Source organism: Alternaria ventricosa (genome assembly GCF_023758065.1).
Source record: "Alternaria ventricosa strain BMP 2768 chromosome Unknown scaffold_21, whole genome shotgun sequence".
Classification (NCBI taxonomy): domain Eukaryota; kingdom Fungi; phylum Ascomycota; class Dothideomycetes; order Pleosporales; family Pleosporaceae; genus Alternaria; species Alternaria ventricosa.
Window position 1 is genome coordinate 75,281 of NW_026055701.1, and position 27,899 is coordinate 103,179.

Below are 27,899 nucleotides of genomic sequence, written 5' to 3' on the forward strand. Positions count from 1 at the left end.
ACATCATGTATTGATTCGAGAGCTAAGCTAACGCGATCTAGATATTGCTAAGCATCACTGGGCGCATCAGCCAGATCATGACGTGAATCATCCCAGATGTCTCCAGTACTCCCGCTCGCCGCTTGTCAGCCTATAGGTTGAGCGACATGAGAGCGGATCATAATGTGGACCGTACCACTGTCCATACTCTACTCCAGTGGTACGCCGGTCGCGTGCTCCCGTCCGGCCCGCGACGGCCGACCACAAAGCTTGTATCTGCTTCACAGTTGACCAGAGTAGGAGTCACTTCAATCACCGACAACCTGTTCTGCCTAGAGTTGCCAAGTTGTCTTCGAGTCACGATGCCTTCAAGTTTTGATCGGCCTCCTCCTACAGCTGGCTAACGTCTTAGTTCGAGGACTCGTCTTCCGCTCGCTCGCCTTCATGTGCTACCTTCCGCCGCTGCCTACCACAAGTGTCTCCTTAGTGCACTCAATCTCGGGTTCTGCTGAGAATGGCTCGCTCATTTGAGGTCATGGGCATGTCATCCCGTCCGGTTCTGATCAGCCTGCGTCAGACTCCCTCGTGACCCCGCGGTCTTCTTGACTCCGCATCCCCGCGCGTGCTCTATATGTCAAGTGTGTCATTCATCACCTCCATCCGTGACTGGCGTACACTTCCTTCTCTTATCCCGACTTCCTACAATTATCGCTGTTGCTCGAACTTCTGCACAAGACGATCCAGACCATAGCATCATGGTATCGGCCATGGAGCGGAAACGACATGGTGTCGTTGACTTTGATCAGCAGCTTATGGAGCAAGGCCAATCAGACACACTAAGTTTCGACAGCTCAGACGACACTCTCACCTCCCTACCGGCGATATCAAAGCTCGAATCAACGGATGCGATACTAGACAGGATGACTACTATTGTCGAAAGCAATAACGAAGCGGAACGATCAATGTCGCTTCGCGAAGGCATGCGCCTGTACCCCAAAGCGATAACATGGTCGGTGTTACTATCGATGACACTCATCATGGAAGGATTCTCTACTATTCTCGTACCCAATCTGTTCGCGATGCAACCGTTCAGGAAGCAATTTGGCACCTTACAGTCGAATGGCCTGTACGAAATCAGTGCCGACTGGCAAAGCGCACTTGTGAACGGCGGCCTGGCAGGGCAGATCGTAGGGCTTTTTGCTACAGGAATACTAGCCGAGCGAATCGGGTACCGATACACACTCATGGTAGGGTTGGTGGCAATGAGTGTATTCATACTCGTACCCTTCTTTGCCACAGGTAAGACGGTTCTTTCGATAGGACAGTGTCTACTAGGTATGCCTTGGGGCATGTTTCAGTGCATATGCACGGTGTATGCTGCGGATGTATGCCCAGTTGCTTTGCGGGCGTATTTGACGACGTACGTATCGGTCTATCCCTTTCTCCCAAATTTCACAATCATTTCAGTCAAACGAAGCTAACAACGTCAAGTTATGTCAACGCATGTTGGGTCCTCGGCCAACTAGTAGCTTCCATCGTCATGCGCGGCATGATGAACAACACCACAACATGGGCCTACCGCATCCCCTTTGCATTACAATGGATCTTCCCTATTCCAATCTTCTTCGCCGTTTACTTCGCGCCTGAATCACCTTGGTGGCTCATACGACAGGATCGCTTTGTGGATGCGATGAAGACGATGCGTCGGCTGCGCACACAACCAGCAACCATGTCGGATGATGAGTTTGACAAGACTCTGAACGGCGCAATGGAGGCTATGATCCAAACGAACGAGAGAGAACAACAGATGCAGAGTGGCACAAGTTACAAAGATTGCTTCAAGGGAGTGGACCGGCGCAGGACTGAAATCACATGCATGGTTTGGATTATCCAGACACTGTGTGGCAGCACCTTCATGGGTTTCTCCACCTACTTCTGTGAGTTGATCAACGTCGCACGACATGACGAACTTGGCGGGAACTAACTTCGTTCAGACGAACAAGCAGGTCTCGGCTCTTCCCACGCTTTCACCCTCTCGCTGGGCCAATTTGCCCTCGGCCTTATCGGCGTCTTCATATCTTGGGCTCTCATGGCACACTTTGGGAGGCGCACGCTTTACCTCTCCGGACAAGTCATGACTTTCGTCTTCGTACTACTCATCGGGATACTAGCCTGCATACCACATCGCCACCACTTCGTCACGGTTCGCTCAGCGGTAGTAGGCACATCCTCTGAAGTCGGGAATCCGCATCCTACGGCACTCAACTGGTCTATCGCAGCACTACTTCTGGCTTTCACTCTAGCCTACGACGCGACACTTGGGCCGATTTGCTATGCCCTCGTCTCCGAAATCCCCTCCACACGCTTGAGGAGCAAGACGATTGTTCTGGCGCGCAACTGTTACAACATCTCCGGCATCGTTACAAACATTATCACACCGCGCATGCTCAACCCTACTGCTTGGGGCTGGGGAGCTAAGGCAGGCTTCTTCTGGGCAGGCACGAGTGTGATTGGTATCTTGTGGAGTTGGTGGCGGCTTCCCGAACCAAAGGGAAGGACGTTTGGAGAGCTGGACGAGCTCTTTGAGAGAAAGGTGGCCGCGCGCAAGTTCAAGACTACAGACTTTACGGTCGGTGGGGCACTTATTGCGAGAGCAGAGAAGAGTAGGGTATAAGAGCAGGGGACAGTAAGAAGAAGGGAGTCGAAGACGCTACGTGGAGCATGTAACGCGACTTCGAATATCTGTTTCCATTGCTTGATTGTTACGGCGCAAATGGCAGCGATCAGAAGCATGTCGCTGGACGCGGGGTCAGCCAGATAGCTTTCTTGTCTAATGTCTTATAGCATTCTCCTTGAGCTCACCTTATTTAAGAAAAGAACTAAACACGTCTGCAGACTACATTAAGATAAAAACAGGCGAAGTAGATAACCCCACATGAATGTAGGCTTTGGGGTGTTCAGTTAATCGCTAAGTCAACATGGGCTCAACGAACTCACGAGCCTCCTTCAACATGGGTATGATAAACCCCCTCAACACTCTACGTGCACCAGCGAAACGACCCCCAGAAACCCCTTCTTCTCGGCCTCCCGGGCTCATTCTGAACACGAGTCGCCCTCCTCAGCTCAGCTTCTCTTCTATGCCGCTCTAACAGCCCCCTACTAGCTGGCGGCGCCCTTAACCGTCGCTGCTCCTCGCTTATAGCCCTGTTGACACTTATGCACCTCCTCGAGATGGTTGTAGCAACCTCCAATAAGCCATACTCTTCAGCTAGATGCCGCACATCCTGTGCTAGATCCATGAAGCTGAAGAAATCCGAGCCTGGGTCGACTTGTCCGGTGCGGGTGACGGACTGAAGATCAACGGTGAAGTCGTGGGCGATAAGGGCTTCGGCTTGGATATTGATGTATTCCTGCATCGACATTGGAGCTAGGAGCTGTGGAAGAGCAAATGGTGTGGAGATGGATGGCGCTGGCGGTGTGACGTCGCTTGAAGGAGCGGTCGCAGGCTCATCCGGTGGGGGCACCTGCCCATCGACCGCTCCATCTTGCCGTGTATGTTCCGCAAGTGTGCCCCAAGCTCTCATCTGATGCCTCCTTCCCTCAAACTCTTCCCTCTCGCTCTTCCTCGCATTCCTCTCCTCACACTCCCTCCCAACGACGTCCGCAAACCCAGAAAGCGAACTTGTTATCTTGTCAACAGCTTCGCGTCCCTGTGGATACCTATCCCGGATTTTCTGCAGCACTCCTAATGCCTCTTCAACGAGACCAGGCATCTCCTTCAGCTCTGGCGATATCTCTTCAGGATGCGTGGGGAAGAAGTCTTGACGGCATAGCGGGCAGGTGCTTGCGTTGTCGAACCAGGTTTCGATGCAGGATGCGCCGAAGATGTGGTCGCATGATGGCATTTTTAGTGCATGGTGGCTTTTTGTAAGATTATTATTATCGGCACACGGCTCGGCACAGATTGGGCAGACATGAGGTGAGGCGTCTTTGGAGGAGGAGGTTATGTAAGGAGAGGTGTAAAGGGCTGTGTTGCTGAAAGCTTCGCGGGTGTTGTAGAGTGGTGCCATTTTGGGATGTGGATTTGAATGTCGTTGGTGAAGATATCTGGAATTGTCTTTTGAGGAGGTTTTAAGAGTGGGAGTTGATGCAGATTTAAAATGTGCAAGATGCGCTTATATCCCAAGAAATTGTTTTTGCATTCATACCACGGTTCTTTGCATACGGGCTTTGCATCTGACTCATGGTTGGCGATATTCGGGTTTGGCAATGACGAACCAAAGTTGAGGGAGTTCAAATCACAACTTCAGGATCGGCACACAACGCGTACCAGATGTTCGCCGGTTACCCTGTGAAATCAGCCTCGAGAGGTTGCGTGAACATGTTAAACCTAGGTAAAAAAAAATGCAGATCTGCAGCCTACATTAATACAGAAACATCCAAAGTAGGTAACCTGACGTTGATGTAGGCTCCAGGCATGTTTGAAAATATCACAGAACTTGTTAATAATAATTTGGGGAGATCTAGATGTTTCGCAACCCAAGTGGCCAAAATGCCGTTCTAGATACCAAATAACATTGTATTGTTTTGTAGCGTACAAGGAGTCGCAATAACGGCACCAGCTGGATCAAATAGCCGACAACTCGAATGCCGCCGAGATGTTGAAGTCCTGCCCATGCATGTCCATGACGTCGTCACCTTCGAGCCTCTCTGAGGAGTCGTTGTCGTCGTCGTTTAGCTCCGGTGCCCACCTGGCCTGAACGCGGAGGGTATGGCGATAGTCCTCCAGCATCTCTATCCTGACTCGCAGAGTGATCTCGTATACCTTCTCGCCTTTTCTCTTACAGCCAGGTAGCTGTTCTGTTCCAATCTTCTCTTTAAGGGAGTTCATGTCATACTCGATGACACCCAGTTCTGCTACACCTGCATTTTCATCCCCGTCAACCGCATGCCACGACTCCTTTGGACCATTCTCCGTGTACCAGATAGACTCCCTGGCAATCCAGGGGTCTGATGCTTGAAAGATATGCTTTGAGGTGATGAAGAATTTCTGATCCGGTGAAAACTCTTCCCCTTTTTGTGCGAAGTAATGCAAGAGATTGAAGTAATAGAACTTCCCATCTAGGCCACGTTTGGCGGATAATCCGCCAAGATGTGCAAGCTTAGGATTTTCCAGCGTGACCTGCGCCGAGCCCCATTGTTTGGGAACAGTTCGCGTAACGGCGAAACTCGCGCGGAGGAGCCGGCTCGGAGGGAACATGTCCACATTCAGGGCTCGAATACCTGCGCCACCAGCCACTGCAAAGCTCCTTTCGACTGTTAGCTCCCATGATACTGATAGTATATACCTTTTGAACTCACGAGATCGCCTTGTCATGAATGTGTTTTGGGGGATGAGGCCAATTTTGGGTACACTCCTTTCCTCTGTCACGAAGCAACATGCTATCCGAGAACTGGCCAGTCCAGGTGACGCATGAGACTGTCTTTCCTTTGGCTTCAATATGCTGGTACTGTTCGTGGAAGAGCGCATCGAGGCCGGTTAGAGAGTCTCCCACGACTTCATCATATTCTTCTCTATGCCACATTAGTGACCCATATGGTCCTCAGGATGGATATACTCTTACGGTGTCAGAAAGAGCTCGTTCCTCTCAAAATTCCTTGCTTGATCTGGCTGCAGACCATAGATGCGAAATCCGGGTGGTCGTTCGTTTGGGTCTGGGTCTCTCGTCGTCAAGTCTGGACAGGATCTTTTGATGTCGCTCTCGAAGAACTGCACTGCACTTTCGATGATGTTGGAGACAGAATCATTGCTTTGAAGAAGTTGACCAAGAACTCCTTCTTCTTCGAGGCGTGCGAACTTTCTCTCCAGTATTCTTCTTACGTTGTTGTTCCAAGACTCGCCTCCACACGTTTTGCCTGTCCCATATCAGTCACTTGCAAAGCAGTCGCCATAGTTGTGGTTAAACTTACAACTCATTTCGCAGACAAGCTCCCAGCGGTCTGGACTCTGACGCGTCTTCTTGAGCGTGGTTAATTGGATGGTTCCACCTCCAGCGTCTACATTGAGTACGCAATCGTCCACCTGTCTCAAAGATTAAACGATCACCCCATTACGTAGAGAGCTATTAACGTACTTCGAAATCGCCGCCCCAGTTTGAAAGACAGTAAGAAGCTGCAGCCTCCGGTTCAGACGCCGTTGTGATTCGAGGCGGCGTTTGCGCGTCGTGTTCGGGCCACACTATACGGATAGCTGACACAAAGGAGCTGTACCATCGATGATACGACTTCACGCTCCAGGCAATGGGGGCACAAATGACGAACTCTGGATGTACGAATCCTTCGTCAAATTTCTTCTCCCGCACTCGAGTAAGCGACTGCACGAGATAGTCCGTAAAAGCATCGTCTTGGGCGTGGATGAAACCGTCTCGTTGAAGGTCGTCTAGTTTCTTCTCGAGCTCCGAAGTATCGATCGAAGAATCCAAAAGCAGCTTCAAACCAGTGATCCACCGATGCTTCAGCTGGTGGATGTCGTCCCAGGGGTTCTCGATTCTCGAAGACATTGACCAGCCCCAGAGAATGGTGTTGTCATCAAGAGATCCGCCGTAGCACTGCTTTGTGGGAACCACATCGCTATGTTTGCCATCTTTATTTTTTCGCGGCCAATCGTGGAAATATTCCACATGTCGGTACGTAATGTCGTTAACGTTTCGATTTGGAGGGACCACAATACGAGCGACCGTTGCGAATGTCGTTCCCATGTCAACGATCAACAAAAGCCGGCCCCGCTGGGAGGGCGTGACGTTGGAAGATCCCATATCTTCCTCTAAACCGGAGGCAGGTTAGGAGAGGAACAGATGGAATGGATATGGCGCGATTGCGCACTGAACCTTCGCTAAGAGCTAACGGCGACGTGCAGATTTTGGTGAGACATACCATGTAATCTTATGCATCTGAACGCCACAGAAATGCAGGGTATTGTCCTCGGAGTTTCTGTGAGGTTCCATGTAGGTGCAGCAGCAAACATTCTAAGACAGGGGTGTCTTGAATCAACAAGTTGGCGACCGTGGACACAACAGCAGCGCCAAAGCCGTGATCTTGAGCTCGTATAAGATACCGTCAAGCGCGCGACTTCTTACATTTCTTCGAACATTCAATTTTGTCCGCGTCTTTAGCGTCCTCAACGTCTGTGAGACCCTCACGATGAGCAGCTGTCCTCCACGCTGGTCCCCACACGAACGCGCTTTGTTGTTCGCATGTGTGCAGCATTGCCACGAAACCCAGATGGGCCTCGAAAAGAACCTTCACAGGATGCTTCAGCGAGTCGGCGAATCAAGCGTCTTCCACCGGATTAGCAATGCGCGTACATGGAAGGCCATCCGCAACTATTTGCATAAGCAAGCGCCTTCAGTCAAGCGCGCTATTCGTCGCTTTGAACAGGAAGGCATCTCATTCCTCTCCTTGGGTCCAGACGTCATGGACTATATCGCTGCGTACAGTGATGAAATCTTGCGGCAGGCGCCTTCTTTGCACTTTCCCACGGAGACTGGAACAACTTCGGCTGTCGACCACGACAATGCGCGAGGCTCAGCAATAGTGAGTTGTGATGCTGATATACTGCACGTATGCTAACACTTTGAAGCCTACACGCGCTACAGGATCGAAGAAGCGCGCCGCGTCAGACGGTACCGTGACTGGCAGGCCGAGCAAAACCGCGAAAACGACCGGGAACCACGAACGAAGTCCATCAGCAGCCGTACATATGGACATCGAAGGACGGGAGGAGGAAGGCGCGGCCACGGGGCAGGATGATCAAGAGCATGCTGGACTGGATGTAGTCGGTGCTGCAACGTCGGAGGACCCGACAAACCTCGCTCGCGGCTCGTCCGGTCGAGCCGAGATGCAGCTGGAAAGACGCCAGATGCTTGGTACACGTGCTGGCAAGGGAAAAGCGCCACAGGCAATGGTATGCTATTGACACCTCGCGGCATTGGATGTTTACTAACCGAACATAGGTCGGGCGGATGAAGCCAACCAGCGCTAGCTGCACCGTGACCCCCACCAAATCTCCCCACCGCAAGGCCCCGGCTGCTCCCAGACGTGTCACAACAGAGAGCGCAACCCTCAGTCACGACAAATGTGATGATGCAGCTGTCATCTCATATCTCCAGACGCGCTACGATCATGTCGTCAACATCGAACGCGAGGCGAGCAGCGAACTGCGGAAAGTGCAGGCCGACAACAGGAATCTGCGTCAAGAGATCGAAGAGCTCCGCCAACAGGTCAAAGAGCTTCAAACACCGAGCCATGCTGAACTTCGTCAACATGCTACTACGCTCAAGCAGCAGGGAGAGACACGATCTTTGAACGAGAAAACGACGCTGTCTATCCAGGCCCTTGAACTTAGGCAGTGCAAAGAGAGGAATCAACTTCTCGAAGAGCGCCTCAAGAACAAAGAAGCACTTGTAGGCCATCAGAAATGCATGCTAGATAACCTGAGAGAGCCTCAGCTCATCCCTCGGTCTCAGGCATATCCAGTCGAATACGACATACAGTGTCTTGGTCCAATATGGTCTCACCGCATGGAAGTCTTGGCACGTGTCTTCCCACAATACGACTCGGCCACCACCCTGAGTCCTCAATATGTCCTCCCTGCGAAGTTCGAGATCGCCATGCGTATCATCACTGGGCTACCACTGGTACCCACCGGAAACTTGGCACTCTCGGCGTGCTTCGCTAATGTTACGGCCCTACCCACCGACGTCAACATCTACTCGGCCTTGTTCAAATCCTACGCGCTACGATGGGTCTACGATACTAATTTCCACACCGATGGATTGGACTCGGAGAAACTGGAGGATCTGTGGCAGTCGATAGCTCTAGAAGGTAAGCATCTATCAAGCCTGCCGCGGATAGCAACTAACCAAGACAGGCGGACTCAAATCTGTGCGCAAGCAAGATACGATAGCCACACTCTTCAAGATCAACAATAGGCATTTCCGAGACAACGAACTACCTGCCAAGGCCAAACACCAAATGGACATCTTCATCGAGGAGTTCCGTGAGCTCATCCCTTGGCTGCACACAAAGCGTGCAGAGCTCACGACATGGCTGAAATACGTCATGACGATCAAGATCGAGCTTCTTGTATCCAACCAACATCACAAGATGGCCTTCCCACCACCTGGAGTACCCTTCGACAAGGAGACGATGCATGGCTTCCTCGAAAACGGAGATAGTCCGGGACTTGGGGAAGACTGGTCGAAGTATCGGGTCAAAATCTGCCTCAGCCCTGCGCTTTACAAGTGCATCTCCGAGCCGGAGTGGAGTGATTTCAACTCCATCACGGACAACTACAAAGATGCGCTGCTCGAATCTAGAGATTTCTTCCCTGAGGAGCCGGGCAAGTATCGTGGTTGGGAGGGATCTTTCTTGGTGGCTCGGTCTCTTGTTTCTATCGAGAAGTATCCGGAGGAGCCGCAGCCGAGTCAGGTCCCGCGACTTCGACTCATCCAACGCTCAGCAGAGAAGAGCCAAGACGTGGCGGAGGATCACGATGATGAAGCCAATAGTGAAGATGGTGACCACGACGCGGGTAGCGACAACAGCACGGATGGTAACAGTAACGAAGGCAGCGAGGACACTGACGATGGCCTCGCGGAACAGTAAGAATGGGTAAAGCGCAGGATGTTCAAGTATCACGGTGGAGTGCTGATGCAGATAAAGGCAACAGAACGGGGTCAGGTAACTCCATATAATTCAACACATAGGTATTCAGTATGGCACCGTAGAGAATGTGCGTATAATCAATAGCGTAACTTAAGATGCTCTCGTTCCAGCGTCAACTAGATAATCCAATATTCCATCTCAACACTCTCCTCTCCAATCCACCGCCTACCCAACAACCCTCCCAAATCCAAACCCCCTAACCCCATTACTAACCCACACCCCCTCCCCCACACTCACAGTCTCAATCCCCACCGGCTCCTCCATACAAAACCCGCTTCCAAGCGCCCACCGCCTACTCGTCCCCCTCTGCCCCCCAGCCCCCACCTTAGCACTCCTCGTACTATGCCCCCACCTCCCCGCAAAAGGCTTCCTTAACTCCCCCTCATCAGCCCCATCATCCTTCAACGTTTTACTCGTAAATTCCCCCGACGGCACACCTACAGGCGGCGTTACCCACCTCCCTCCTCGGAACAAGTACAGCGAGGTCAGTGTGCCTTCGGTTAGCTCGTTGACTTCGTTGTAAAGCATGACTTCACGGTAAGCTGGACCTGCGGGGTTGGGGGGTAGCGCGCGTTCGCGGCTTTGGTCGTACATTTCGCGCTTTGTGGTTTTGAGGAGGGTGAAGGGGGAGGAGGGGGTGGGGGCGGTGTCTAGGGCGATTTTCCATTCGGGGGGTGAAGGGGGGAGGGATGTGTCGCCGGCTGGGAGGCTGTCGGTGGGGCCGATATGGAGGGCGCCGCCTGTTAGGGGGGAGGGCGTGAATGGTTTTGTGGTGGTGTTGGTGTTGGGGTTGGCGGGATGGTGGGGTGGGGATGGGTTTGGGGGGTCTAGAGATGGGGGGTAGAGGGTTGATAGGGGGACAGCTGGTATTGGGGTGAATTCCACGGTTAGATTGGCGGCTTTGTCGAAAAGGAGGCGTAGCTGGGTTGTTCTTAGTAATGTGGAGAGATGGTTTAACGCAGGTCGTACCTTCATTGCTTCATCTTTTCCGGTTTTCTTGATCTCGTCTTGCACTCGCTTCAACAGTTCCTCATGCAGAGCCTTCCCGTGTTTCAGTCTTTTCTCGACTTCGAAAAAGTCAAAGTGCTGTGCGGCTTCCACCATGCGATCTCGGTGATAGGTGAGCATGTAAAAAGGTGACGGCGTAACGAAGTTCAAGATGGCTCTTGAGTTTTCCTCGGATTGGAGCAGCAATGGATCGTATCTCAGGGATGTGAAGAGCTGGAACTCATCTTCTGATGCCATGATGAGCCGCTTGTGATAGTGATGACTCTTCGTGAACGTTGAGATGCTGGTGATTACAGGTTGTTCGACAGATGTCTTTAAACTTGACTATCAGTGCTCAGCTCAGGCCAGTGTTGGATGCAGATACGAAACGATGTTATGTCGCATATAAGACTTGCCTGTGTAGATGTACGACGGATGTGCTGTCATTGATGGTGGGTCAGCGAGTCGACCGTCCAATCCGTTCCGAGCGGACCTCAGCCCGGATTTAGTTCCGAAGTCGGCTGATTGGTCAAGACGCGTACTGCATAGGACTTCGTCAACTCTGAATCTGAAAATGTTAACGTGTAATGCTCTGTTGCAATTTTCTTGGCTATACTTCGTGCTATGTCTAGCCATCCGGTTATGGGCGATAGTCTTGATGCACCACATTCAAAGGAAGAATGCTGACTGTGCTTCATCCCAACCACCTTTCCCACACAACAAGACCTTCACGACACCCACACATATAATATCAAACTCCCATTGGCCCGGTGCAAATTCCGCAACAATCCACAGTACCAACTGCCACATACTCATATCGGAAAGATCACACCCAGCATTCCAAACCGATTACCTTACTTAGTAAACCCAAGGCAAACCCGTAGATGACAGTAGAAAAGCGGTGTTTACCTCCACCCAACCATGGTGCTGGAGGTAAGAACCACGGCTGGGGCCGAGAAAGCTCCTTTGCCAATAAGAGAAAGCGAGCATGTGGATCGCAAGTCTGGTGCGGAGGTTTGTACCGAAGCTGTTACAATAACAGGTGGGTAAGAAGCGAGATGATGACATGAAGACATGAGGCTGGTCAGGGGCGCGTGTAAGGAGTTGTTATGTGTATGCGCGCAGTGCTTCTGGGTTAAGGTTTATTTTCTCTTCGTTCTAGTTTACGACCGCTGATGATATTCCGGATCTGTTGTACTGTAACGCTCGATAAACAATGTATTGCTACATACGCCAGGGCATCGCTGGTCGATGGCAGTGTGATAAGCCCTTCATCTTCAGCGATGATGCAGCTCAGCAGGTCTCTACGAGCTCATTCAGCCTGTGGAGGCACAATCACCCCGTGCGCGTCGCAACGCGTTTGAAGATCTGACGCGGACGTTCTTGCGCAGCAGCAGGTGGATTCCACGAAGGGCGAGTCTTCGTCGGCTTCGCTGAAACAAAACCCCCAACTGCGCCCCTCTGAGCACTGATCAGAGCCTCTATGACAGCGCCAGCCTCTGCGCGTACATCTACATATTTGGCCGGAACCAGAGGCGGCTCAACATGGAACCTCAAGCTACCCTGCAAATCCAGTGTGTTTCCCGCGCGCAGCGTATTCAAAAGACCTGGCTGGCTCTTCCGGATCTCAGGATAAACGAACTTGCCATTCTCGTCGTACCCGCGGGCTTGGAGCTCTTCTTTGATAGCGTTGCGCAGACGCCGTCTAGCCCATGTTCTTACACAGCTGGACTTGTTCAGGTCGGCGGGGGTGGTCGCATGCCACCACAGTCCCTCCCTCTTCTTCTCTCTCTGTCTGCGGCGCTGCGTCTCGCAGAGGGGGTGCTGGGGATCGGACGCGACGTGGTTGAGGATGAAGTGCTTGTAGTCGGTGGCATAGCTGACTTTGAACGTGCGCGGCTTCTGTCTGGCGAGGAGCGAATAGACGGCATTCTTTGACATGGCTGTCCCATGCCTCTCGTGTGTATGCACGGTGACGTAGGGTGAAGGGGCAGCGGGTGGGGGTGAAAAGGCTCGAGGACCACGGATGGATTGATTTTCGGCCGGGTGAGCGACGGGGCGCTAGGCTGGGAACGGGCTTAGCGCGCAGTGTCGAAGGCTCCCACAGTGAGTCGGAATCCACAGTGCAAACAACCGTCGAGCCGCCACTACATAAAGACTTGCGCCCGCCGACGCTTCTGCCACCAACACCAAACACAACTCCACCCACACTAATACACACTTCGACTACCGTCCACCATGCCGAAGAACAAGGGAAAGGTACGTTCAACGCTCTTTTGGAGGGGCTGCCCCGCCACTTCTCCCAGCGCCTGACGCCCAAACCGGCGCTTTCTATGTCTGGGTGATGCGGCGCTTCCTCTCACATGCCACGATGCACCTGCTAACACATCTACCAGGGAGGTAAAAACCGACGTAGGGGTAAGAACGAGAACGACAACGAAAAGCGCGAACTCGTCTTCAAAGAAGAAGGCCAAGAATACGCCCAAGTCGTCAAGATGCTCGGAAACGGCCGTCTGGAAGCCCAGTGCTTCGACGGCGCCCGCCGTCTCGCCCATATCCGCGGCAAGCTGAGGAAGAAGGTCTGGATCAACCAGGGCGACATTATCCTGCTGTCGCTGCGAGACTACCAGGACGAGAAGGGTGATGTTATTATGAAGTACTCTGGTAAGTCTACCTCTCACTCCCAACAACCTATCATACATAACGTACTGATACGTGAACAGCCGACGAAGCCCGCTCATTAAAAGCCTACGGCGAACTCCCCGAAAACGCAAAGATCAACGAGACAGACACGTACGGCGACCAGGGCGACGAGGGCATCGGTTTCGAGTTCGACGAGGACCGCGACGACAGCGATTCGGACGAGGCCGACGGCACCGGCAAGAAGGAGATTGATATTGACGACATTTGAGGGGGAGGCGCGCAGATCCGCCATGCTGTCTCGGCTTCCTGCTTTGCGGCTGCTGCTTTGCTGTGGCGGGGGCCGGGCTGCTCAAATGCTGCTTCTTGCGAGCGGGCGGATGGTTGATGAGGGATGTTGAGGGATACATGGTTCCGTATGGATGATCATGATCATGAGGTTATTCGGCATGTTTTTATGTTACGTGCTTTTGGACTTTTTGTGAAAGCATGATGGGATAGAGAAATGATACACGCATAATCTTCGTCCAAGCCAATCCTTTACCGTCCGATATCTTTGTTCTCTCATATACTAACATCTTCGCGTCACCTCTAATGTACCAAGGTCTAACTAAACCCCTGCCACTGCACCTCCTCATACACACTGCGATTGAAAAACCTATGCACCCTCCTCCCCACATCCGTCCCGACCAACCAACAAATCTCCCTCTCGGACATATTCGCCACCTCAAACACACTCTCACTCTTAAGCATCAACGTCGACACCACATTCTCATTCACCCCCGGCAGCGCCCTCAACATATCCTGACTCGTCTGATTAAAGCTCCGCATCTCATCCCCACTCTGATTCGGATCCAGCCCCAACTGCACCGCCTTCATCGGATCAGGCTCATCCTGCTGTTTCTTGAGCTCTGCGAAGATCTCAGCCGTTTGGTACGGACTGGAACTCCAAATGATTCTCAAGCGAGGGAAGGCGAGGGTAAGCATAACGAGTTTGGATTGGAGGTCTGGTGTTGTGGCGGGTCCGTTGGCGGAGGAGGAACTGCTGCTGCCGGCTGAGTAATCCGTAAAGGGTTCTAGGGTGAAAGACTTGTTTTGGTCGAATTCAATGAGCAGCATAGGGTGTTTGTAGTGCTCCATCATGGATTCGACTTGGTTGAAGAGGCGGCCGTTGGCGAAGGATTGGATTAGGTCGCGGATGGACTTGCGCTCGATGCAGATTTGGGGGGTGAGGACGTAGTCGCCGACGGTGAGCATGCAGGGGACGATGACAATGGACCGGCCGTGGAGGAGCGAGGGCAGCGAGGACCGGAATTCTCGTACGTCGACGACGACGCGGGGGGGTTCGGTGGTGGCGGCTAGGCGGCCGCCGCCGGCTATACGTGTGTTGATTGTGCGGAGGAAGGATTCTTCGGGCGCGAGGTTGGCGGTGGAGTTCATGGTTAGGGCCATGTTTGCGCGCTCTTTGATTAGTCGGGTGAAGGCGTCTTTTTCGCGGCGGACGGCGGAGAGGTATCGTTGTTCTTCTACGCTGCCGCCGTAGTACATGAAGAAGACTTTTACTGTTCGGTCTGTGTGGGATGATCGGTATACTTCTATCCGCCGGATGAACGCTGCGTCGGGCTCATACATGATGACGTATCGCGGCTTTGTCTCGTCGAGAATGTGTTCGTCTAGGTCTCCAGAGTAGGGATGTACGATTATCAAAGAGTTCATGTCGAAGAGCTCGTAGAAGCTTTCCATGTTGTCGAGAGGATCGAATCCTACGTCGCCAGGCTTTTGTGCTGCTTCGATCTCAGTGGGTTCCAGTTCAGCCATCAAACTTGCGATGTGTGCGTCGCGATCTCCCGCTGTCCGAACAGCTCCTGTATCAGACCGCGATGGCCCTGCTGCGGCATTCCCGCCACCTCTTATACGGCGTCGCTTATTAGGCGGAGGTTTACCGGAAGTCTGACGCATACCGCTCTGAACATTCTTGTCTGTACTCGTGTTGATGGCCTTCTGATTCTCCGAGAACAACGCGGCGCTGACCTTACTGAAGTCGCGTTTCCATGTGAGATAACTCCGTAGCTTGCGTCGCATCATGAAGTTCGCCGATGGCTCGTACTCGTCTTCGTCCTCGTCTGCAACGCTCTCTGGCTTGACGTACATGGTCTGCAGATACTCTCTCAGCTGTGACGCTGTACCTTGGTCGCCACACATGATGAGTATAGAGCCGTTGGACGAGTCTTGCGGTGTTGGGTTGAAGTAGGCATCTTGCTCTATCTCTTGCAGGATTTCTGCGAGTTGCGTCCACTTGGGAAATTCCTCTAGGACAGGCTGCAGAGACTCTGGCACAGCATTCGGGGCGTTCGCTAGTTCCGCGTTAGATACCTTGCCCGTGTATACTCTTCGCTTGGCAGTAGTGAAGATGGTATCGGCCGCGTCTAAGAACAACCATGGGGACTGGTTCTGCTTTGTTGACCCTGGCGGCGGTTGGGAGGCTGCAAGCACGGTATCGAGGTACTTGTTGAAGTTCACCGCATCATAGGTAAGAAGTGCGTGCAGAATGGTACGAAGCAGGGACAAATCTCGGACGACCTGTCGCGTCTTGAACGTTGTGCGATGCCAGACGGGGTCTAGTTGACGTCTGATGATTTGATCAAAATTCTTGTGTAGGGCACTGTCCACATTCCAATCCTCCATCTCCACGCCTGGGTTCGCTTTCTTGAGCTCGCTGATACTGGCCTCCACGCATGCCAGTACCGCGTTCTGTATGTCTTGCATAGCTTCCGTCATTGGCACTTCCAGCTCAATGACTTCCGCTTTCTTGCGTCCTTCGAGCGAGTTCGCGACTGCGACGTGGTATCTTGGGTATAGCGCTGGCTTCGTTAAGAACAGGTTCTTCATCATGTTCGTAAGCGGAGCGAATCCAGTCGTGAAGGGCTCTGGCGTATCTGAGAACGCCTTCAAGAAGCCTGCCTTATTCTTCTGCCGGTATATCCTCAAGATGAAGGCTTCCAAAGATGTCGCGACGACCCGTTCAGCATGCAGCACCACCACACCCGTCACCGTTTCCGGATTGAGTAGGCCAGAGAGAAAGTCCACAATGAGGATGCGCGACGTGATGCTGAAGATCCCGCCTTGGGCATACATCTTCTCACGTGTTCCCACGCTCATCAGATCGGTGTTGACCAGGCTCAGGCCGCGACACTTGGGCGCGTTGCTGACGGCTGCATGCTCGGCCAATGCCTCACCGATCCAGACATTCTCGCGATCGTCGGCACCCACGAGCAGTATAAGGTTGTTCCCGGCGGCATCGTAGGAGTGGAGGAGGTTCGTGACTATGCGCAGGAGGCCGAGACCGCGCGCAAGGAGGACGAGCTCATCTTCCTCGCGCAGTTCGTTGAAGATGTCCTGTTGGAACTCCTATGATGTCATCGGTATCGTGTCTATGGACGTTCTAGATTGGGCTTACGAGAGGCAACGAGAGCTTCACGGGGGCTTGCGCATCGTTGGGCATTGGATCCTGCTGCAACGGTCGTGGTGGGGCGAGATGAAGGTTTGGGGCTGGTTCGCGCGTCTAGGTTCGCGGAACTTCGCGAAACCTAGACGCTGTCACGAGATCGATCCCGGACGGATGTCACCTGAGCAGAGGCCTCGCCTCATTTCAGACATTCATGGACTCAACTATGCCTGACATTGGATATGAACAGTACGTCATAGGTTTTGTAGACTGCCTCGATATCCAGGAACCCCCCGGCCTTGATTGGAAGCGTAGATTCGTGATACATGTAAATATACAACAGCGAAAAGGAAGTCATCTGGCATGGGTCTGCTACTGTGTGCTAGCCCTAATTTCTGCTTGTCTTCTCCGACCCTCGGCAGCATATGCGTCGCGCTCCTCCCTGCGGATCTGCTGTTCTGTCTCAGACCTCTTCGCATCCATTTCCTTCTGTGCAGCCCAGACTAATTTCGTTAGCGCGGTCTCGAAGATGACGGCAGAAGGAACACTTACTCGGCTTGTCTGAACGCGAAGCCTCCTTCAATTGGCCAACAAAGGCGTCAAAGTCCTTCTGCCTCTGCTCCCTTCCGGCAAGGGCCTTCTTCTGCAATTCTGGGCTATACCTCTGCATAGATCGTGAGCAGCTGTTGGGCGCAGCACGTGGCAAAGTAGACATACCTTGAAGATTTCTTCCTCAGTAGGTGTAACCCACATGACGAGTGCAGGTCCGCCGATGCACAGGAGTCCGCCTCTATCTTGTCATTAGTTTGAAGTCATGCAGCGACCATGCATCTGACGTACCCTGCGATAGCCTTGATGTAAGCCGCGGTAGATGGCATGGTATGTCTTTGTTGCTGGTCTGGATATCGGAGAATCTACTTTCTAGATTGCCGGCTTGTTGGCAGCGTATGTTCCAGGAAATCGTGTTGGGGTGGAGACTCGTGCAGCCAAAGTGGTGAAGTCGACGATCCACCCAACTGCCATGGATTGATTGCTAACAGAGCTAGCCCGCTGCGCCACTTTCCACCATCACGTGTGTCAGCACCGCCGCTCGGACGCCACCGCTCCTGCATCGTCGGGACCCAACTGCTTGCAGGCGGCGAACGCTTACCCGAGCCTAAGGCCCAGCGATCACCGTCGACCCTGCGCTCATTGGTAGGCCGTTCCTCGACTGCATGATGTGTATGATCTCCAGCGGCTCTGCGACTTGGTTCGTATAGGGACTGCTTGACATCAGCTCATTCGGGCTGTTTTGCACAGAGCTGATACTGATCGTCTCCATATTTCTCCAGTCACTTTAGCTGGCGGTGTTACTCAGGGCAAATTCAAAGGCTTCATTTAATCTACTCGCGTGCGAATCAATTCAGCGACAACGATTCGTCTACACCAAGGTCCCTTGTCCGCGTTTCAAGGCGAAGGACGCCAAAGCGGGACTTTTGCTTATTCATTTCCTGTGTTGCACCAGCGGCGTGTGGGTGACAGACCTGGGTTGAAACGTAATCGAACTAATTGGAGGTCACCCCGTGTTTGAGGAGGCAGCGGCCGCCCCCAATTGGCGTCGATTTCCAGAACATGTACAATTGAGAGTTCGACTATAGACTTTCCACCTTCCTCCCATCGTCATCCCGCCTTTGAAAGGTCGTCCCTGTGCTGAGTGGGCATATGACACCTCTTTGAGTTTGTGCCACCCCTGTCAGGTACGACATTGCCCGGAACACGGCCAACTTCCAACACCGTCATCGCGATCGCACGTCGACGACCAGCATCCGCTACAAACAGGCCGAACGAGCCCAGGCTCGCGATCGCGATTGCGCCCCAGATACCTTAAGAGCTGCAGCCCCGCCGGTCGGACATCACCAACGCTCGCTAGCCTCGTGATAGACAGCCTCGGGTCAGGCTTCTCCGATAACGCCGCAAGCATGGCGCACCAACAACACTACGATCACTACGCGCAGCCGCAACAGCAGCAGCAGTACTACGACCAGGGAAGGCCGCAACAGAGGCAGCCGCAGCAATACCAGAATTATGACAATCAATATGACCAGCAACAATACTACGACTACGATTACGGCTATGACCAGGGCGGCCACGACCAATGGAGCAACGGACACTATGACCAGCAGGGAGGATGGGACAACGCGCAGCAGCACGGCGGCTATCAGGACGTGAATGGGCACTCGAGAGCAGCCCAGCCGGATCAGCGACGCAGACAGCCGCCGCAAGACCAGTACTATCAGGAGGAGGCATACAGCGACCAGCACTACCAGCAGTCGCCCCCGCAAAACCCAGGACGGAGACCGCCTCCTCAGAGTCAGCGTCCTCAGCAACAGGCCTACAATGAGCCGCCGCGACAACGACCACCACCACAACAACAGGATCCCCGAAGCCGACCGACAGGTCAGGGGAATGCGCCACCCATCAACACACAAAATGGACGAGGTGTCCAGAGGCCACCAGGTATGTCGCGACATCCCGATTCACTCATAACGACAAGAATTAGCATTGCCGAACTTCATCATAATACAGTCCACTAATCACCACTGACAGGCCTGGACCGCTCCCTCTTCAACCCAACATCACCCAAGACTCTTGCCTACGACAACCCGTTCCCGACCTTTCCTTCGCAAAAGCCACCGCAAGCTGGCTCGAAGCCCCTCGAAAAGGGCATGGCACAGATGAACATCAAGGACGGTGGAGGACAGCCGAAGCCTACAGGCCCATCTGGGCGAGGACAGCCTATGCCACCACAAAACCGCGGCCCACCACAGCAGAGGTCAATACCCAACCCGCGGCAGGACTCGGGACATTTCGAAGGCCAGGGTCAACGCAATGCCCCTAATCGCATGCCGCCCGGACAGCGACCACCCCCCATGAACGCCGATCCCAGTCGAGGACAGCAACCACATCGCACATCTGATCCCATGTCGCGAGCTTTCGGTCCGAACACACAGCGATCGGTGACAATGCCCCAGACACTACCAAATGGAAATCAGGGTGGATATAACGGTCAGCAAGAGTTCGCTGAGCCTGGTGCTGTTTCCGGCTACTATGGCCCTGCATCGCCAGATCACATTCCTCCCAGGCCTTCAACTGCGGGTGGGACGAGGCAAAACGGGCCACCAATGCAGCAAGGACATAGGCCTCCTATGCCCCAGGCGCCGCAACAGCAGCCACCAACGCAATACCGCCAGCAAGAACAGCGTCAAGCGCCAATTCAGCAGCAACAGCCTCAGAGTGGCGAACCGGCACTGGACGACTTCTACGATGACTACTACGGGCAGGGCGACGCTGCGATGGACATGCCCAACTTCGATGCCATCCCAGAGACCAACAACAAGCATCGCAGAGGTGATTCAATCGACAACCACTTGACTCCATCTAACGATACGCGCTATGCCCCACCGCCTGCTCCTATGAACCCAGGATCCGGCAACCCTCAGGGTCAGATGCAGCGAAGTCGATCACAGCCAGACCTCAACGGGCAGTATGCGAATGGCGTGCATGAAATGGCAGCAGATGCTCCCCCGATGCCAGGGCCATCAAGGGCGAACACCGGCTTTGCACTTCCGAATGGTCTACCCAATGGTGTTCGAGGACGAGGGCCGCCTCAGAGGGGAATGACAGGTGATAGCATGCATGGTGGACCACCCAACCAAGGCCCAATGCGTGGACAGCCGCCTCACTTCGACCCACGATATGGAGCGCCCCCTCCAGGGCCCCAAAGGGTGTACTCGGATGAGACTACATACTCCGAACCGCCTCCAAGCATGAACAGGAATTTCGGATCGCCCGCACCTGGACACCCTATCCAACGACCAGGAACAGCTGCACCTGCACCGGGACGAATTCCAAGCGATCCTATGGGCAGAAGACCTGGCACTACTCAGCCACCGTCGAACCCAGACGCGTTGCCAGCGCACCCCATGCCTGTGCGACAAGGCCTTGTGCAGCAGCCACCGCGGCAGCAACCACAAGCAAACCAGCCTCAGGCGCCTCAGAACGCAAGACCACCGCCTGTCAGACAATACAACAGTGAGCCTGGACGCCCCAGTATTGAGAGCCAACAATCTTCTACACAGCGTCACAGTGGAACAGGCGCGGCACCCCATCCAGTAACTTATGACGAGCTAAATAGGCTACGCAACACGTGGAAGCAAAACCCCAATGACATCCCTACGGGTCTGAAACTATCGAAGAAGCTTGTAGAAGCATCGAGCGTACTCGCCGATGAAGGAGGCACTGCCGACTCCAGGACAAAGAACAAGAACAGAGAGAAGTTCATCCTCGAAGCCCACAAGATCATCAAGAAGCTAGTCAGCAATGGCTCACCGGATGCCATGTTCTATCTTGCCGATTGCTACGGATCAGGAGGGCTCGGCTTGCAAGTGGACACCAAGGAAGCATTCACGCTCTATCAATCAGCCGCCAAAGGAGGCCATGCCGCAAGTGCATACCGCACAGCTGTCTGCTGCGAGATGGGCCACGAAGAAGGCGGTGGCACCAAGAAGGATCCCCTCAAAGCCGTCCAGTGGTACCGACGTGCCGCCGCGTTAGGCGACCCCCCTGCCATGTACAAGATGGGCATGATTCTCCTCAAGGGACTCTTGGGCCAACAGAAGAACTTCGGTGAAGCCATCAACATGCTCAAACGAGCCGCTAGTCTAGCCGATCGCGACAACCCCCACGCACTCCACGAACTGGCCCTCATCTACGAAGCGCAAACCGGCAACGAACGCGTCATACGCGACGAAGCGTATGCGCTGCAGCTCTTCCACCAAGCCGCTGATCTCGGCTACAAATTCTCTCAATTCCGTCTCGGACAGGCTTATGAATACGGGCTCCTGGGCTGCCCAATCGACGCACGTACCAGCATCGCTTGGTACACAAAAGCCGCTGCCCAGGAGGAACACCAGAGTGAGCTTGCACTTTCAGGCTGGTACCTAACCGGTACCTCGGGCATCCTCGAACAAAGCGACACCGAAGCTTACCTCTGGGCACGGAAAGCCGCGTGCGCGGAGCCGCCGCTGCCAAAGGCGCTATTTGCCATGGGCTACTTCACTGAAGTGGGTATAGGCTGCCCACGTAGTTTGGACGAGGCGAAACGGTGGTATGGACGGGCTGCAGGTATGTTCCAAAGGTCTCGTGTCGCAAAGAGTGGATTGCTAACCTGTTGACAGCATACAAATTCCCTAAAGCTCAAGAACGTCTTGAGGAGCTTAAGCGTGGCGGAAGTAAGGTGCAGATGAAGCGTGAACGTCTTAGTCGGACGAATCAAAAGCAGCAAGAGGAGAATTGCACGGTTATGTAGGTGTTGGTTGTACTGTACTATCATCTGGATGATTTGTTCTCAGGCGCTGTTTGTGTGCGTTTGCTTGGTGTTGCTGGTGTTGAGCATGGAGTCTTATGTTGAAGCATTGACGGCGTCTGCTGTTTTGGTACGCGTATTTTGACAGCGTTGTAGTACTGCTCAATGTCATGAAGTTTGTCGCTACTGAAAGAGAACGAAACAGATATGTACAATGACAACGCCCTTTTATCGCTGTCTCCATTTATTATTTCGCTCATGTCGATGTATGGAACCGAGATATATTTCTCCCTGATCTAATTTATGCAGCGACCATTCTCCCTCTGATGGATGTTACAGACACTCAGAATCGTTCCTAGTTCCCAGAAAACCCTCCAGAGAGAATTCCCTGGAGAACTAACTTTAATCATGAAAGGTCGGATATCTAACTTTCAGACGAGGCCACCTTCCCATCAAACGAATCGTGGTGCTCATAATACTCAAACGGCTCTGGGGATAGAGAGCAGCAAGATTTGACCGGACTTAGGTGTGGAGGAAAGCTGACAAGCTTGTTGTAGACCTGTGTCGCTGTAGGCCTTTCCTTAGGGTCTCGTCTCACCATGTTTATCAGCGATTCAACAAGCGCCTTGATATACAGATGATCATCTCGGGAATCATACAGCCAAGAAGATAATCTGGCGTACAAAACGTCATGAGCCCATACGACTATCCTGTCTATATTTGCGTGGAACGATTCGTCAATGCCAGGACCACGTCGTACAATAGCAAAGTCCTGGGGATGTATTCCGGCGATGACGCAGCTAATCTCCATGAAGACACAGCCAAGCGAAAATATGTCTGCAGATCGACCTCTTTCTTCCGAGTTATAAACTTCAGGTGCACAGTATTTAGGGGTTCGCGATGTAGGGCCGTCAGTCTGGCTGTGATCCTGAGCAGCAAAGGATCGTGAGAGTCCAAAGTCGGCAATGTAGACACGCCAGACACGCCAATCAGGACGAGAGAGTTTGGGGCGTGTATTCCTGATGAGAATGTTCTGAGGTTTGATGTCCATGTGTTTCGTCGTATGCTGGTGAATGAAGGCCACAGCAGAGGTAAGACAGCCCAGTGTTTCAAAAAGGAAGCGACGACGATGATGATATGAGCCCTGCATGTCCGTATCCAGTGTATCTTCCATGAATCGGCCAAGATGCATGTCTGCGGCTGGGTACATCAAAATCGAGAAGTCGCGACCCTGGAGGTATGTGCCCACTAGCTGGATGATGTGGAAGTGCCGGAGGTTCTGTAAATGATAGACCTCGCGAAGAGCATCCACCATTTTCAATCCCCGGCTGCATCTCATCGTCTTTCGTGCAAGTGCTATTCGACGACAGATGACCTTGTCAACGGTTGCTGACATAGATGCTCCCAGATGCGATATCGAGGAAAGTGGAATAGTATCGTTGTCTGTGAATGTGACATGCTGACCCTTTCCCGACCAGTTGAGCTCTTCGTCGAAAGGCTGAATTATCTTTTGCTGATGGAGACTTGCGTAATAGTCGAAGTGTAGCTTCATAAGCGGTGCGGAGAGTCCAGGAGCGGGTTCGTCGTTCTCGCGAACAGTTTTCAACGGGTTGACTGGATTATATCCGTTTAGTGACATAGAAGCAGGCTCATCCTGAGTCGATTTTGCGGTAGCAAACGACGCTAAACTACCGCTCGTCGCTAGGCTTGCTACAGAGCTGAGTTTGGGTTTCGGTGATCGACCAATTTCAATGCTCTCATGAGCAAAGCTCGCGACCGATCCCGGCTTTGCCCTCAGCGCTATAGCCGCCGCTGTATTTTGCACCAAAAGTGGAATCAAACCGCTGCGCTGATCGTCCTGTGGTGACTCGCATCTCGTCACTGGTTGGGTAACGAGGTCAGATGTGGTAGCACGCTCATATGCTATTCGAACGTCTTCAACCTGCACTCGTGACAACGGGAACGGCGGGCGAAAGGAAGGCTCCAATGTTGTCGAACACCAGCCTTGTTCAAGTAGCTGATAAAGTAGGTCAATCGGCGTCAAACATGCGCCAAGGACTGTGCAGCAGATGAGACATGACGGACATGATAATACACCCTCTGGTAACGAGATTCTCCATGGAACCCCAGATGCCAGAGTATGTGGATCCGAAGTTGAGATGTATTGAACAGACGGGCTGAATGAACATTCTTTCTGCTTGTCGCATGGCTCGGGCCCAAAACAAGGTAATCTGAATACCACGAAGCGCGGGGTGTGAACAGGATCGTCATCGCTGGTAGATAGGGATGGAGAAGGCGAATGCGCTGCCTCGATTTCTTTCTCACGATACATGGTGGCCTGCTCGATGAGCAAGTCCCTCATATCATCGTCTGGGAAGCCATGCGAGGATCCAATACCGGAAGCCGCGTTTCCATAGGGTACTAAAGAGATGACAGGTGGTCGGGCATCCAGGGGATCATAGGGCGTGTCCAATTCATCGGCGTTTGGGTTGACAAGTATGGATGCGTTCGTGTCCCCAGAGATGTCATATCGCTCTCCGAGATCACTAAAAACCATTGTGAAGTTGGAGATGATCTCCGCTAGTGACCCGTCAGTTCACAACGAGCGATGTGCAGGGATGTTACGCTTACCGCCCCGAAAGCGTGACCAAGGTCAGGAACAGGAAGCGACGCGTTGCAATCGAGCGTCAGCGGGATGGAAAATGTTACAATTGCCATGCAAGCTCGAGTTGAAACCGGAATAAAAAGATAAGCCCGCTGCACAGCCTCGCATCTGCATGCCTGCAATCTGTAAGCGCACCAATAACTCACCGGAAGGAATCACCTCGACAACTTCAGCCTTGCCAAAGCAATCGGACTGCCGATCACAACAAACCTTGATGTACCCTTTAGTGATTGGTGCATCGAGATCGAGTGCAGGTTGACCGCTAGAAATGTAAGTACTTGGCAAGGCAAGATGCTGAAACAAGTACAGGACAGCGTACTGACGATAGAAGTGGGAGCGCTCAGTCAGAAATACTCACACCGAGTACAACGAAGCGTAAGACATGAACGAGAAGACCAGTGAAGATGCGCCAGGTAGATGCTGTTTGGAAAAGTCCATTGTATACAAACAGTATCTGTACATATCAACATCCTACCCATCCAACCCGATCATCATCGTGATCATGAGCGTGGCCGACCCTCATCAGGCTTCCTACTCTCATTAACAAGAGCGCCCCAAGCATCACCTCCCTGGCTCCTCTCCCGTTCCGCAGCCTGATAAATCTCACTCAGACCACCAGCACCACCAGTCGCGCGGAGACCTCCATTGCTGTGCAGCTCCAAAATCGAGTTGACGTAGTCCTCCTCACCACCAGCAAGCCTATGCTTGATAGCGAGATCCGCCTTCAGCAGCGCGGTTTCGAGGTATGCCCTTCGTTCGGGATCCATGTCCTCGTTAGTAGAAGCGGTTTCCGCTTCTGCGATGAGAGAAGCGTTGTAAGCTTTCTTGTTGGCATTGTAGGCTTCGATGCCACCTGCTTCTGCTACCTTGGCGTCGTGTGCAGCGCTCTTGATCTTGTTCCAGGCTTCGATGCCGCCGGCTTCATCGATTTCCTTGCGTCTTCGCTGGTTGAAAGTGATTCTCCTGGCGGCGTTATCGCTGATGTCAGGGAGGTTGAACTTCGATCTGGTTTCATCTAGGTCTTGCTGTGTGATGCCTGCTTCGTTCACTATCTGTTTCTTTCTGAGTCTCTCGGCTTCGCGCTCTTTGGCTCGGATGAAGGCTAGTTTGAGGCCCTCTTCTATGCTGTCTACGGCGTCGCGGGATACGTAACGCTCTGCAGCCTTGACTGCTTTGGTGTACTCGACGCCGGCATCGACTCGCGCTTTGTACGCTTTTGGGCCTTTTTTCTTTGGGTCGATAATGTCGTTGACTTCGTCTCCGGACCACATCTGTTGGTCCTCCGTCTCCATGAACTCTAGGTTCTCGTTTGCGCCAGCGGGCATGTCTTGGGCGAGCGTACCGTGAGCAGCTTTTTGCTCGGCCATCATCTGGGGTGTAGGCCATTGCTTGTCGATTGTGGCCTGGTCTATGCCAAGAGCCGCAGCTTCTGCCCGTAACCGATCGATGACTTCCGGCTTCTGCATCAGTGTCCATCGCAGTGCCCATCCCATGGGTCCAAGCTCTTTGATGCGTGCCACATTGTCCTTGAGCAGGTATTCGTCCAGTCCACCCTCACGATCCATCGTCTTGAGAACCTTGGCGGTGATGCGCAGCTTTATCTTCTTCTTCAGTGCGATCGAGTATAGACTTTTGGAGAGCACATTGGGCTTCCAGTTGCGCCGCGTCTTCGTTTCGGTGTCTTTGGAGACATTGTTGCCGAAGCGTATCATCTGGTCGCCGTAGAGACCCTTGTTCGCCTGCTTGAACAATTGATGGGCGCCATAGGGGTACGGAGGAATGTATGCATCTTTCGGGATGATGTTGATGGGAAGATGGGAGCCGAGATCACCGCCGCGTCGTCGCTGTAGTGGGTTCTTCACTGCGGGAGTGGGCGCCGTCGTCGCGTACGTTCGGCAGGTTGACTGGGCCGGGCGAAGGGCCAATCCCTGGGCTGCGGTGCGCCCAGAGATTAATTGACCTCGAGCGTGCATTGTGTGGGAGAGCGGAGACAGCAGTGGTGCTGTCGTGATGGAGTGGGCGATGTGCTCGGTAGTCCGCAAATTCGAGATGTTGTCAGCACGGACCCTCAGCCTGACGTCTAGCTCTACAATTGCGGGCGGGAGTGCCATGGAACTTCATGACTCTCCCAATCGCCTGAATTCTTTCTCATAAAACACTAATTCCCGAAATTCTTTTGTTGTAAAATTACTGTCCTTCATACATTGTATCCCACGTCCAACCGCGCACATGGCAGATACTCCCCAGCAACCCTCTACTGCAAACATCGCAGCCGCATGCGCCATACTCGCTGGTGTAACAGGCTACATGATCGGACAAGCAAAGTCACTTGGTTTCCTCGGAGGCAGCCCAATCTCTCAACCAAAGAAATCCGAGAAGAAAGAAAAGGCAGAAGACTCAGAAGATTCAGAAGACGAGTCGAGCGATGAAGACGACGACAGTGCGCCTGCAGAGTTCCCAGGCCACAACGAGGAGTGCAAGATGGTGTTGGTAGTACGAACAGATCTCGGCATGACAAAAGGCATTGCAGTTCTTGACACATCTATATTACCTACAAAATGTCTAACCATACAACAGGCAAGATTGGCGCACAATGCGGACACGCGACATTAGCCTGCTACAAGCACTTCCTCCGACACGCACCGGAATCGACGTTGCTTAAGCGCTGGGAGCGAATGGGACAAGCCAAGGTGGCATTACAAGTCAAGAGCGAAGAAGAGTTAGAGTTGTTGCAGGCGCAGGCACTGAGCCTAGGATTGGCGGCACACATTATCCACGATGCGGGACGGACACAAATCGCGAGTGGAAGTGCGACAGTACTGGGTATCGGTCCTGCACCCAAGGGCGTCATAGATCAGGTCACTGGGCACCTCAAGTTGCTGTAAAGGAGCCTTGCGTATGGAGCTGCGTGCGACCCTGTCGACCAACGCAGCGGAATCAACTGAAAGGGCAAGGTGACGCCACATCTCGAACATGACTCGTCTGCATGGCCGAGAGCTCTGGAGCAACGGTCGTGAAGCTCGCATCCGGTCAGGAGCGTGCGTTGATGGGAATTCGAGACGAAATTGCATGATGCACGAACGCAATTTGCAAGATTCGGAAATTTTCGCCGA

At 53.1% G+C, this 27,899-nt stretch overlaps 10 protein-coding genes across 10 annotated transcripts; 5 read left to right on the forward strand and 5 right to left on the reverse strand.

The window, feature by feature from the left end:
- Nucleotides 1–734: 734 nt before the first annotated feature.
- J4E93_009333 (uncharacterized protein) lies at nt 735–2,653 on the forward strand (the record flags this gene model as incomplete). Its single annotated transcript, XM_049347226.1, has 4 exons — nt 735–1,278; nt 1,375–1,399; nt 1,471–1,916; nt 1,974–2,653. The coding sequence occupies 4 exons, from the start codon at nt 735–737 to the stop codon at nt 2,651–2,653; spliced, it is 1,695 nt and encodes a 564-aa protein (XP_049195494.1).
- A 1,953-nt stretch (nt 2,654–4,606) lies between these two features.
- Nucleotides 4,607–6,539, reverse strand: J4E93_009334 (uncharacterized protein; the record flags this gene model as incomplete). Its single annotated transcript, XM_049347227.1, has 5 exons — nt 4,607–5,277; nt 5,393–5,553; nt 5,604–5,895; nt 5,950–6,061; nt 6,114–6,539. 5 exons carry the CDS (start codon nt 6,537–6,539, stop codon nt 4,607–4,609), a joined length of 1,662 nt encoding a protein of 553 aa, XP_049195495.1.
- A 721-nt stretch (nt 6,540–7,260) lies between these two features.
- Nucleotides 7,261–9,645, forward strand: J4E93_009335 (uncharacterized protein; the record flags this gene model as incomplete). The annotated part of the gene is made up of 4 exons (XM_049347228.1): nt 7,261–7,572; nt 7,619–7,942; nt 7,992–8,862; nt 8,909–9,645. 4 exons carry the CDS (start codon nt 7,261–7,263, stop codon nt 9,643–9,645), a joined length of 2,244 nt encoding a protein of 747 aa, XP_049195496.1.
- Nucleotides 9,646–12,027: 2,382 nt separating this feature from the next.
- Nucleotides 12,028–12,633, reverse strand: J4E93_009336 (uncharacterized protein; the record flags this gene model as incomplete). The annotated part of the gene is made up of 1 exon (XM_049347229.1): nt 12,028–12,633. One exon carries the CDS (start codon nt 12,631–12,633, stop codon nt 12,028–12,030), a length of 606 nt encoding a protein of 201 aa, XP_049195497.1.
- Nucleotides 12,634–12,930: 297 nt separating this feature from the next.
- On the forward strand, nt 12,931–13,603 carry EIF1A (Eukaryotic translation initiation factor 1A; the record flags this gene model as incomplete). The annotated part of the gene is made up of 3 exons (XM_049347230.1): nt 12,931–12,951; nt 13,089–13,356; nt 13,416–13,603. 3 exons carry the CDS (start codon nt 12,931–12,933, stop codon nt 13,601–13,603), a joined length of 477 nt encoding a protein of 158 aa, XP_049195498.1.
- A 335-nt stretch (nt 13,604–13,938) lies between these two features.
- Nucleotides 13,939–16,834, reverse strand: J4E93_009338 (uncharacterized protein; the record flags this gene model as incomplete). Its single annotated transcript, XM_049347231.1, has 2 exons — nt 13,939–16,740; nt 16,790–16,834. The coding sequence occupies 2 exons, from the start codon at nt 16,832–16,834 to the stop codon at nt 13,939–13,941; spliced, it is 2,847 nt and encodes a 948-aa protein (XP_049195499.1).
- Nucleotides 16,835–17,149: 315 nt separating this feature from the next.
- Nucleotides 17,150–17,655, reverse strand: CBP4 (assembly factor cbp4; the record flags this gene model as incomplete). Its single annotated transcript, XM_049347232.1, has 4 exons — nt 17,150–17,280; nt 17,330–17,441; nt 17,495–17,567; nt 17,618–17,655. 4 exons carry the CDS (start codon nt 17,653–17,655, stop codon nt 17,150–17,152), a joined length of 354 nt encoding a protein of 117 aa, XP_049195500.1.
- Nucleotides 17,656–18,735: 1,080 nt separating this feature from the next.
- Nucleotides 18,736–22,124, forward strand: J4E93_009340 (uncharacterized protein; the record flags this gene model as incomplete). Its single annotated transcript, XM_049347233.1, has 3 exons — nt 18,736–19,273; nt 19,364–21,940; nt 21,994–22,124. 3 exons carry the CDS (start codon nt 18,736–18,738, stop codon nt 22,122–22,124), a joined length of 3,246 nt encoding a protein of 1,081 aa, XP_049195501.1.
- Nucleotides 22,125–25,286: 3,162 nt separating this feature from the next.
- Nucleotides 25,287–26,759, reverse strand: J4E93_009341 (uncharacterized protein; the record flags this gene model as incomplete). Its single annotated transcript, XM_049347234.1, has 1 exon — nt 25,287–26,759. One exon carries the CDS (start codon nt 26,757–26,759, stop codon nt 25,287–25,289), a length of 1,473 nt encoding a protein of 490 aa, XP_049195502.1.
- A 256-nt stretch (nt 26,760–27,015) lies between these two features.
- J4E93_009342 (uncharacterized protein) lies at nt 27,016–27,671 on the forward strand (the record flags this gene model as incomplete). Its single annotated transcript, XM_049347235.1, has 2 exons — nt 27,016–27,307; nt 27,364–27,671. The coding sequence occupies 2 exons, from the start codon at nt 27,016–27,018 to the stop codon at nt 27,669–27,671; spliced, it is 600 nt and encodes a 199-aa protein (XP_049195503.1).
- Nucleotides 27,672–27,899: the final 228 nt, after the last annotated feature.